Source organism: Trichechus manatus, unplaced genomic scaffold (genome assembly GCF_000243295.1).
Source record: "Trichechus manatus latirostris isolate Lorelei unplaced genomic scaffold, TriManLat1.0 scaffold00343, whole genome shotgun sequence".
NCBI classification, from domain to species: Eukaryota; Metazoa; Chordata; class Mammalia; order Sirenia; family Trichechidae; genus Trichechus; species Trichechus manatus.
In genome coordinates this window covers 708,093-720,741 of record NW_004444279.1, presented here as the reverse complement: position 1 = coordinate 720,741, position 12,649 = coordinate 708,093, and the positions used below count along the sequence as shown (strand labels likewise).

Genomic DNA, 12,649 nt, shown 5'->3' with positions numbered 1-12,649 from the left:
TCTTCCAGGACCCCAGCTAGTCTTGGGGTCCAGGGATGGGGAGAGCTGTCCAAGAAATGCCTTCTCCTGTCCCTAAGCTCTTGCCTAGATAGCCAGCAGTCTACAGCACCATCAGTGCCTACAATCACCATCATCCATGGGGAGGGCTCGTTTTCCCCAACATGAGAAGACTTGTTGAGCTGCAGCTGCACCAGCCAGGTGCCTCCCTAGTGGTCCATCCTTCTCTGGGTGCTGGCTCTCCATTCCCACCTGCAGGCTTTGCTCCACTCCTGCACATTTCCTAGGTTCTGACTATCGTTTGGACCTCTGACCCTCTTCCAAGAGATGTTGGCAGCACTGACCATCTGCATAAACTTTGGTGCATCCTGGCCACATGTCTCTTGGGCTTGATGTGTCCAGAAGGTAGCTCCTGTGTGTGGCCCTCAAGGTAGAACTAGGTGTGATCTGTTTAGGGTTATCCTGTATTTAATGCCCCTGTTTCACTCAAAGAAGGTCCACCTTAATATAATAGGAGTAAGCTTCAATACCCACCTGCCCACACTAAAAGACGCAAAAAGTGAGTTCTGGTGGGGTAAGAGATTTTGGAAAATAGAAAAGAGCAACCAAGGAAAAGGAATCGGTGAAGCAGATGAAGACTTACAATCTATAAAGAAATACCAACAAGTTAATATGCAATAGAAAAATTAAGTCTATACGACCAAAATAGAAACTGATGAATTTGGGAGTAATGGTATTCAAAAGTTCATTGAGGGGTATTATGGATTGAATTGTGTCCCCCAAAAATATGTGTTGTAATCCTGGTCCTTGTATCTATGGATGTGATCCTGTGTGGTAACAGTTTTTTTTTAATTTTATGTTAATGAGGACAGACACTGTAGGGTGGATCCTAAGGCTAATCACTTTTGAGTTATAAAAAGACCAGAAAAAACACAGAGACAAACACATGGAGGAAGACAGATGCCATGTGAGAATTATCTACAAACCAAGGAATGCCTAGGGTTACCAACAAGGATGGAATCGACATGGCCAAGACCCTGATTTGACTTTAGCCTCCAGAACTAGGAGAAAATAAATTTCTATTCTTAAAGCCAGTCACTTGTGGTATTTGTGTTAGACCAGCACTAGCTAAGACAAAATTCGGCACCAGAGAATAAGGGCGCTGCTCTAACATGTACTTAAAATGTGGAAGTGGTTTTGGAATTGGGCAATGGGTGGAGGCTGGCTGAGGAATTTTAACGTGCTTAATAGCAAGAGCCTAGATTGCCTTGAAGAAACTGCTGGTAGAATTACAGACATTAAGGGTGATTCTGATGAGAGCTCAGAAAGAATTGAGAGCTGTGGGGAAAGCTTCTATCTTCATGAACAGAATGTTGCTAGGAATTTGGATGTTAAGTGCGCTTTTGGTGAAGTCCCCCCCCCACACACAATATTTTGAACATATTTTATTGAACATTAAATAAAATTTGCAACCACAACCAGAGGAAGAGATACATACCAAGAATCTGATTCAGAAGAGTCAAGAACTTGACAGGCGCTACCAACACCACTAACAATAACAAAAGTTCTAGAAATCTTAAGAAAAAAGATTTTCTTGAAAGATCATGCTATAATCCTACAGATTATATTTGCAGACAATTTTCCTTTGTAAAATGTCAGTCTTAACGATTGTAAAACAAGTGACTCAAGTCATTACGTGACATAAATACATTCTCATACCTTTAGAGGACTTGTTCTCTGTGCTAAATTTTTGGTCATAATTAATGCAGTGATTTTAGAATTAATCCAGTGGAATAATGAGAAGATTGAAAGAGAGGCTGTAAACTGTCTTACACATAGGGTGATTTAGGCCAATTGTAGATATATATTTTTAAATGACCTCTCGATTTTATAGTATATTCCTTTAATAATACATATGATTAGGCTAACTAAAAAGTATTTTAATAATATTTTTAATATTTACTATATTCTAAGCATATTCATGTATATTGTTTCTATTACACTTCAGAACACATGAGTCAAAATAATGGTCCCTTTCTGGTGCAGTTTTAAAAGGAAATGATGGATATATGATTGGACACTGGAAGAAAGATTATCCTTGTTATAAAGTGGCAAGAATGCCTCTGAATTATGCTTTAATGTTTTGTGGGAAGTAGAACTTATAAGTGATGAGCTTGGATATTTGGCTGAGGAGAGTTCTAATTAAGACCTTAAAGGGTCAGTGTGGGAGGAAAGAGATAGACTGAAAAATGAACTATGCAAAAAAAAAAAAAAAAAAGAAGAACAAAATTTAAAGATTTGAAAAATTCTATTGTAAAAACTAAGAGAGTTTGCTGTGGACAGGACACCAAGGATGTGGCTTCAAACCGTTTGCTAAAAAGATTAAGCCTGTAACTGATGGATCTAATCAACCCTCTCAGCAAAAACCCTGTCAGCTGAGACTGAAAGGGTAAGAGACACAATGAATTGAAGGAAAGCAGCCTGCCTTCTGGAATTCTACAGGTAGGAAATGGACCAATGGAGCTACTTGGTTGCAAACATCTGTTGTCCTCCAGGAAAAAGAAGGAACAACCCTGGGAGCAGTTTGAAGATCAGTAAGACTGTTGGAAGGAGTATAGAAGGCTCAGCTGCAGCTTCCTTACTTTCAGAGGGTACGGCCACCACACCCTAGGTTTCAAAGAGTCAGATTACCATACCACCACCTCAGTTCTGGAGGCTGGGGCTGCCATTCTGGTGAGTCAAGAGAATGGGACTACCTCCCAAACTTTAGGGATCGGGGCTGTCATGCCAATGAGCCAAAAGAACAGGATTGCCCAGGGCCAAGGGGATGGGGTCACCATCCCAGTGAGCCTGGAAGGTGAGACTGACACCCAGGGCCTGGAATCCAGAAATTACAGACAGTGCCCAGAGTCCAGAGGGCGGGGCTGTTGCCCAGATGTGTGTACAAAATAGAGGATTATTGTCAAGTCTTGAGATCTAATGAGATTTCCTCTGCTGTGTTCTGGACTTGCTTGGTACCCATGATCCCTTTTCTTCTCTCTAATTTCTCCCACTGGGAATGGCAATGTCTACCTAGTGTCTGTTCCACCATCATACTTTGTTTTTGTTTTTGTTTTTTTTTTATTGTACTTTAGGTGAAGGTTTACAGAACAAATAGTTTCTCATTAAACAGTCAGTACCATATTGTTTTACGACATTGGTTAACAACCCCATGACACGTCAACACTCTCCCTTTTTGACCTTTTTTTTTGTGTGTGTGTGAAAATATACATAGCCAAAGAAATACCATTTCAAAAACTTCTACATGCAAAATTCAGTGGCATCAATTACGTTCTTCTAGTTGTACTGCTATTCTCACTTTTAGATGAGGGTTTACAGAACAAAATAGTTTCTCATTACACAGTTAGCACACATGTTGCCCTATGACAATGGTTAACAACCCCACTACATGTCAACACTGTCCTTACTCAACCTTGGGTTCTCTGTCACCAGCTTTCCTGTCCCCTTCTGCCTTCTAGTTCTTGTCCCTGGACTGCTGTGCCTCATTAGTCCCGTTTTGTTTTATGGGGCTGTCCAATCCCCAGCTGAATGGTGAACCTCGGAAGTGACTTCACCACTGAGCTAAAAGGGTGTCTGGGGGCCATACTCTCGGGGTTTCTCCAGTCTCTTTCAGGCCAGTAAATCTGGTGTTTTTTGTGTGTGTCAGAATTTTGTTCTACATCCTTCTCCAGCTCTGTCCAGAACCCTCTGTTGTGATCCCGGTCAGAGTAGTCAGTGGTGGCAACCAGGCACCATCCAGCTGTACTGGACTCAGTCTGTCCACCACCATACTTTGGAAGCAGATAACTTGTATTCTAGGTTTCACAGGTCCACAGATGGAAAGGAATTTTACCCTAAGATAGAACACACTCACAGTTCGCCCATACTTGATTTAGATGATTCAGAAAATGAGATTTTTTTACCTACAGTTGATACTGAATATGATAGAGTAAATGTGGTTTTTGCACATCTAAAGGACATGAATTTTCAAGGGCCAAAAGGTGGAATGTTATGGACTGAATTATGTCTTCCCAAAATATGTGTAGAATTCATCGCCCTTGTACCTGTGGATGTGATCCTGTTTGGAAATAGGTTTTTCCTTTGTTATGTTAATGAGGTCACAACGGTGTAGGGTGGATCCTAAACCTAATCACTTCTGTGTTATAAAAAGACCAGGATAGATACAGAGACATACATACACTGGGGAAGACAGATGCCATGTGAAGATCATCTATAAGCCAAGGAACCAAGAATACCCATGACTTCCAGCAAGGAAGATATCAAGACTGCCAAGCCCTTGATTTGGACTTTTAGCCTCTATAACTGTTAAAAAATAAATTTCTGTTCCTTAAAACCACTCATTTGTGGTATTTGTGTTACAGCAGCACTAGGTAACTAAGACGAGGGTATATTTATTATAGCTTTGTTTATATTATTTGTAATAGACTGGCTTGTGGTGGTATAGTGGTTAAGAGTTTGGCTGCTAAGCAAAAGATTGGCAGTTCGAATCCACCAGGTGCTCCTTGGAAACCCTATGGGGCAGTTCTACTCTGTCCTATAGGGTCACTATGAATCGGAATCAACTTAATGGCAATGAGTTTTTTTTTTTTTTTCCTTTGGTTTGGATTGTTTATCATTCATTTAATTCAATTAAATACTGAATGCTTATTATGTTCCAAGCACTATTTCTCGGTCCTTCGGATATATCCAAGAACAAAAAGTCCTTAGACTCTAGGAACTTATATTCCAGGTGGCATGTACCGTATTTTTACACAAATAATGCACATCTTCTACTTTTTTTGCCAACCGTGCCCTCTCCCTGTGAGGTATTTTGACAAGTACCACTATGCCAATTTTTTTTACATGTCGCTTTAAAAAAGTTAGCATAGCACACTTACGAAAATACCTCAAGGGGGGGAGGGTGCAGTTGGCTAACAAACACAGAAAGTACATGTTATTTGTGTAAAAATACGGTAATAAATTTTATCATTTTTAAACCTAGTTAATAAAAGCTAATATAATAGAAAGAACAATATATGTAACAACAGAACAACAAAAACAGAAAAAAAAAGACCAGAAGGAAAAGAAAATGTGAATGAAAGTGCCTACTGTTGAGGTTCTCCCATCCCTGTCTCACCATTGCTTGCTGGGTGTTGGGAAGCAAGGAGTAGATAACTTGTCTGTTTAGTTCAAGGTCTTCATCCATACCTGGACCTGATATAGATAATAACATCTTGGACTTCAAATCTGATGCCATAATGAGATAAGAGGTTTGGACATCTTGGGAGGGGAAAAACATATTTTGCATGTGAAAAAAATGTAAATTATTTGTGGCCAGAGGGCAGACTGAAGAGGATTAAAGATAGATGTAAATTCTTTGTCACTCCCCACTTCAAGAAGCAGAACTTATTTCTCCCACCCTTGAATCTGGAATGAGCCTCTGACTGCTTTAACCCATAGAACGCAGTGGAAATGACATGTCAGATCTGAGCTTTAAGAAGGCCTGGCAGCTTTGACTTTTGCTCTTTTGAAAGCCCTAAGACGACATGTAAGAAACCTGGTTATTTTGCTGGAGAGAACACTTGGAGACACCATGTAGAGGAGAGGCTCTGAGACATCACAGAGAGAGAGACCCAACTGTTCCAGCATACCAGGTGACCCTAGCCTTTCAGCTGACTCCTCCAAGGTGCCATACACACAAGTGATGTCCGATCCATTTTTGATGTTCCAGCTCACTTGAACCCACAGCTGACTGCAGCGCCAGTCAACATCACAAGAGCAGAAGAACCACCTAGCTGAGCCCAGTCAAGCCATAGAGTCATATAAAATAATAAAATGGTTTATGTTTTAAGCCACTAAGTTTTGGGGTGGTTTATTATGCAGCACTAGATAAGCAAAACACCAATTACAGATAATTTGACAATTAAAAAATAATAAGGAAAGAAACCTATCATAAATCCATCATTACCAGTAGTGTTGTATTTTAGTGTCTTTCTTTCCTATCTTTTTCTCCTTTATATTCATTTTTACATAGTTACAATTATTATATTCATAATTTTATATCCTAGCCTTGTTTTCCTTTTTATCACATAACATATCACATTTTTTTCATGTTAATACATAGTTTTATAAAAAGCTGCAGAGGTAGGAAGTACTGCAGAGGAAGTATAGAAATATCAGGTTGAATAACTGACATAAATTGCTGCTTTGACCCAAAATAAAAGTGATCCAGCAAGGGGTAGACAGGAGGAGAGGATCACAGGAATGATATCAGAATTCACTGATTAAAAGGTTGTTGCTGCTAAAACTACAGGGGAAACAGTCAGCATGCCAGTCTACAATAACATAGAAAAAGGAGAAAATTCTTGATCAAAGAATCATGATCTTGAGGTTAAAGTCTTTAGGGGGAGGCAGGGAATAACAGAAGTAGAAGAGTTGTAAGGACAATGGACAGAAAGAAAATATTTCATATTTTCATACTTCACATCTGTAACAAACCGTGAATACTCTCTATAATATATAAAGAACTTCTATAAAAAAATAATAAATTAGCAACCCAACAGAAATGAGGAAGGACATGAACAAGAGAGTCACAGAAAAAATATAAGAATGACCAATAAACGTATAAGAGATGCTTAGAGTACCTAATAATCAGGAAACAATTATTTACTATTTTTGTCATAATTTAAAAAAAAATGTATAGTATCCAGCAATGAAGAGATTGTGGGAAACAAGCTCTCTGATAGAATGGTGGTAGAAGTGTAAAATGTTATGGATATTTTGGAAAGAATTTGGAAATTCTTATCCAAATTTAAAATACGCATGAGTGCCCTTTGATCCAGCAATTCCAGCTCTAGAAGTCTACCCTGCAGAAACATTTCCACACGTACACAGAAATGTATGTACATGGATGGTCATTGCAGCACGTTTCCTCCGACTAGGATGAAAGCTTCATGAGAGTGGAAGCCTGGTCATTCACTCCTGTATCTCCAGTAGCTAGATCATTGCCTGGCACATATTAAGTACTCAGCAAATATTTGCTGAACGAATGAATGAAACTGAAAAAATTGGAAACAAATTCATTTTGATCCATAGGAAAAAGGATAAATAAATGTTATATCTACCCCATGGAATACTATGAGCAGTTAAAAAGAATGAGATAGATCTAAATATACTGAGATAAAAAAGATCTCCAAGGCCAATTGTTAAGTTAAAAAAAGAATAACAGTGAAAAATTGGAGGACCCATTTACTGAATTGTTATTTAAATAAATAATCTAATACTTGTTGTTGTTTGCTGTTGAGTCAGTTCTGTCCCACAGGGTTTCCTAGCTATAATCTTTACAGGAGCAGATCATCAGGTCTTTTCTCCCGCTGAGCTGCTGGTGGATTGAACCACCAACCTTTCAATCAGCAGCTGAGTGCTTAAGCATTGTGCCACCAGGGCTCTTTAATCTAGTACTAGGCATCCATTTTAACATGTTGGCATTGATCTATAAAAATTATTCCAGAAAGTTGTCTGTGATCTTGTATTTCCCAAAAAAATTAACATGATTGAGTACACATAGGCAGTCCCTGACTTACAACCTATTCCAGTTACGGCAAACCACACTTACGACAGTCATTGTATCTGGTACGGTACCTTCTGTTTTCCTGGGAGGAAGATACGGGAAAATGCATGCAGGGGATATGGAAAAATATTGCTGAGTTATGTGAACACCCCAAGTATTTAATCAAGATAATGTGATGGAAGAGACCAGTGGAAAAACTGTCCATATGGCAAGAATGCTGAATTTAGAATTTGATATCGCAGATGTGGAACAGCTCGTAGATCACAAAGAAGGGGGACTGGTAGATTAGGACTTTGTGGATTTTGAAGAGGAAAGAAATAATGAAGAGGAAGGAAAGAAGTTGTCAAAACAATTTACAGTGAAAAGATTAGCTGGATGTTAACCATTGTCATAGGGCAGCATTTGTAGTAACCATTAAATGAGAAACTATTTTGTTCTGTAAGCCTTCATCTTATGTGAGAATAACAGCACAATTGGAAGACATAGTCAATGTCACTGAACTGTGTATGTAGGAATTTTTGAAACAGTGTGTCTTTGGCTATGTGTATTTTCACCAAAAAAAAAAAAAAAAAAGGTTGAGAATTTAGAGGGTTAATATGTTGTGGGGTTGTTAACCAATGTCATAAAACAACATGTGTACTACTGTTTCATGAGAAACTATTTGTTCTGTAAGCCTTCACCTGAAGTACAATAAAAAAAAAAATTAGAAAACACAGATAAACAGAAAAAAAAAAAAAAAGATTAGCTGGAGTTTTTTCTAAACTAAATCAGGGGTTTCAGTTGCTTGAAAATAGGGATCCAAACACTAATCGCTCTGCTAAAGTCAATAGGCAGATTCAGGAAGCAGTGAGATGTTTCTGCAAAATATATGAAAGAAAAAAGAAAAGGACCATACAGACAATTCTCACTTATTTTCTGACTAGAAACACCATCTCAATTCCCAGGGATAATCCAAATGATCCAGAACCTTCCACAAGTGGAGTTATTACCACAACTGACAAAATGCCAATGTCGTCCAACTCTTCTTCATCGGAGTAAATTTTTATGATTTGTGTATTTTTTTATGTATGTATGCATTAAAATATATCTGTAAGTTTATATGTAATGTTTCCAACACCCAAAGACAAAGATCAGATTTATACATACACTGATAATAAAAGGCAGTAATAATGAAAACTAAAAAAAAAAAAGAATGATGTATTCAACTTAAATCAGAACAAAGTTATGACGGAGCTGTCGGAATGGAGCCCTGTGGTAAGTCAGGGACTACCTATACTATATGACAGTACTATATTACTATGTGGAACCCTGGTGGTGTAGTGGTTGAGAGCTTGGCTAATAACCAAAAGGTCATCAGTTCGAATCTACCAGCAGCTCCTTGGAAACCCTACAGGACAGTTCTACTCTGTCCTACAGGGTCACTATGAGTTGGAATTGAAGTGACGGCAATGGGTTTTATATAACTATACGGAGTTATAATCCTCATATTAACTCCATGCGATAAGTACTATCATGAATGCCTCCATTTTACAGTTGAGAACACCAGGGCACAGAGAAATCGAGTAACTTGCCCAAGGTCACACTGTAAGTGATAGAGCCAAGATTTAAACTCAAGCAGTGTGACTTCAGACTTCATGTCCTTAAATCGCCCATGGGTAGGGTTACCATAAAGTTGTGGTTTAAGCCTGTGAACTCAGCATGATTTTTAATAGCATCTCCTTTCATTCTCAAATGTCTCCAGACATAGTCCATGGTTACTCTACCTATAGAACATACATAGGCTGTAGAGTATAGTGGCTAAGACTTCAGTCTCTGGAGCCAAATTTTGGGCATTTACTCAAACTCTCTACTTCAGTTTGTTCATCTATAAAACGGAGATAATAATAGTAACTACCTTAAATAGTTGTTAAAGGACTACATGATTTCATATTTTTTAAGTGCCTAGCACACAGTAAACACCGTATTACTATCAGTCTGCACATATGCATGCACCAGAGCTCGTGTGTGTGTGTGTGTATGTGTATACAAGCATTGTGAGATGTCTGGAAGAATGTTCGCCATAATATCAGGGCAGGGGGGACCATTGCTATCAAGTCTATTCCAACCCATAGTGACCCTATAGCAACACTACAGGGCAGAGTAGAACTGCCCCATAGGGTTTCCAAGGCTATAATCTTTATGGAAGCAGACTGCCACATCTTTCTCCCATGGAGTGGCTGGTGGGTTCCAACTGCCTACTTTTCGTTTAGCAGCTGAGTGCTTAACCAATGCACCAAGAGGAATAAATAGGAGTCCCTGTGTGGCACAAACAGTTGAGCACCCAGCTTCTAACTGAAAGATTAGTGGTTCAAACCACCCAGAGGCACCTCAGAAGAAAGGCCTGGTGATCTGCTTCTAAAAGGTCATAACCACAGGAAAAACTCTATCACGCACAGTTCTACTCTGCAACACATGGGGTCACCATGAGTCAGAACTGACTAGACAGCAACTGGTTTGATTTTGGTTATCATGCTAATATTTTGTTGAAAAATATTTATCTATCTATTCTAAACCAAAAAACAAAGTCATTGCCGTCAAGTTGATTCCAATTCACAGCGACCCTACAGAGCCAAGCTCTTAACCACTGCGCCACCCAGGGCTCTGCTGCTTTACATACAGCTTCAAAATGAGGCAAAACTAATTCCTGGAAATAGAAGTCAAAATAGCAGTTTCCTTTGGGAAAGAAATGGAGCCCTGGTGGTGCAGCAGTTAAGAGTTCAGATGCCAACCAAAAGATCGGCAGTTCAAATCCACTAGCTGCTCCTTGGAAACCCTAGGGGACAGTTCTACTCTGTCCTATAGGGTTGCTATGAGTCAGAATCCACTCAACAGCAATGGGTTTGGGATTTGGGGAAAGAAAGGTCCCCGGGTAGCACAAACAGTTTTCAGTGTACTACTAACCTAAAAGTTGACGGTCTGAACCCACTCATTGGTGTGGAAGAAAGGCCTATCTGCTTTTGTTAAAGATTGCTGTTAGTTGCGGTGAGATCCTAGCTCATGGCGACCTCACGTGTGTGGAGTAGAATTACTCCATAGGGTTTTCAAGGCTGTGACCTTCCTGAAGCTGAATGCCAGGCCTATCTTTCTAGGTGCCTCTGGATGGGTTCCAACAGCCAATCTTTCAGCTAGTAGTCCAGCACTTAACCATTACAGCCAAGAAAACCCTATGGAGTGCAGTTTGACTCTGTAACACATACGGTCACCATAAAAGTCTGAATGACCCTTTGGCAACTTTTTTGGGGGGTAGAGGGGGGATTAGTAGCTGGGAAAGGGCACAAGGAAACTTCTGGAAAGGCTCCATAAATTGATCTGGGTGGTGTTTCTAATGGTCTAAAAAATAAAAATAAATTAAAAAAAAAACCCAAACCCACAGCCATTCAGTGGACTGCAGCTCATAGCAACCCTATAGGTCAAAGCAGAACTGTCCCACAGGCTTTCCAAGGCTGCAAATCTTTACCGAAGCAGACTGCCACAACTTTTCCGGGGTTGGTGAGTTCCAGTTGCTCGATTAGCAGCCCAGCACTTTAACTGCTGCACCACCAGGGATCCTCTTCTAACCATCTATACAAATGTAAACATTCAGCTAGCTGATGCATCTAACGGTACAAGTTATATCTTAATTTTTTTTAGTTTTTTGTTTGTTTTTAATTAGTTCTCTGGTCACGTGCATTCCAAGGAGCGAGAGAAGAATGGGGTGCTGTTTTATATTAATAAATAAAACTAATCTCGGTGGCGGCGCCCTTCTGACTTCCTCCTCCCCCCACCTCAGGTGTCATCTGTAACAGTAGGGCACTTCCCCGGCAGAGAGCGCAAACGGAGACCCTATGCAAAGAAGCAACTGCAGTGCAAACGTTCGCGCCGCGGGACTGTGGGCGCGGAGGGCAGGCTACGCCCAGGACGCGGCCGGGCTCCGGGCACCTGACCCAAGAGGCGGGCACCTCTGCCAAGCGGCCACCAGCTGAATTAGCCAGGCCAGCGAGCAGCGCCCTCTCGGAGGGCACGATAGGTGCCAACGCCAGCCGCCCTTGCATCTTGTGCGCGGAATCGTAAGTCTGGGGCTCCCCACCCAGGCCGGCTTCCATCCGGCCCTCAGCTGACCCCAAACATGATGCTTTGTTTTCGGCAGTCGAGCCGGCTGTCCTGTGCAAGGTGCCTAGTTGTGTCCAGCTGTGCCCAGCCGCGCGGGATGCCCAGCCGCGCGCGGTGCCCAACCGTGCGCCCCACTCACCTCAGCTCTGGATGGATTATCTGCGTGTAGGTGAAGCACCGCCCCAGGAAGATCTCAGATATGTGGGCCGTGGTGCCCGCCCCCTCCCATTGCTTGTGCCCCGACGGCTGGAGCCACCGCCGTATTCCAGCCGTTACAGCGGCCCCGAGGACAAGGACGCCGAGGCCGATCAGGACGCAGCAGCACACCCGCCGGCCCCTGCTGGAGGAGCTCCACGGGGCCATGGGGCCTAACGCGGGGTCGGGAGGGCGAAGGCAGCGGAGGGCCAGCCAGAGGCTGGGCAGTAAGAGGTTCTGTAACTGCACCTCCCCTGTCTCTTTCACTTGCCTTTTCTCTGCCTCCCCTCCCACCTCAACCCCCTCCTTCAAAGTGCTCTGGCCAAATGGACCAATAAAGAGTTTACAGAATTTAAAAGACTTCAACAACGACTACCTCTCCCAGCCCCCTTCCAGTCTCCGGAACAAACAGACCCAGACTCTATCTCCAGGGAGCAACAGCCACCCTCTCATTGACATCAAGTCCATTCCAACTCATTGCGACCATATAAGACAGTAGAACTGTCCCATAGGGTTCCCAAGGCTGCAATCTTTACGGAAGCAGACTGCCACATCTTTCTCCCGGAAAGCAGCCAGGGGTTCAAATCGCCAACCTTTAGGTTGGCAGCCCAGCCCTTAACCACTATGACACCAGAGCTCCTTACAACCACCTTAACTCTCTGTAAACGAGTAATCTTTGCACCCTGAGCCAACTCCCTCTGCAACCTTGCACTTTACTAC

The 12,649-nt window shown here is 41.5% G+C and overlaps 1 protein-coding gene across 1 annotated transcript in view; it reads right to left on the bottom strand.

The window, feature by feature from the left end:
• CD38 (CD38 molecule) overlaps positions 1-12,270 on the bottom strand; it is a 71,073-nt gene extending 58,803 nt beyond the window's left edge. The window contains exon 1 of the mRNA XM_012559869.2: positions 11,874-12,270. Coding sequence (XP_012415323.2) covers positions 11,874-12,097 — 224 coding nt within the window. The 5' untranslated portion in view covers positions 12,098-12,270. The remainder of the gene's footprint in view (positions 1-11,873) is intronic.
• Between the last annotated feature and the right edge of the window lie 379 nt (positions 12,271-12,649).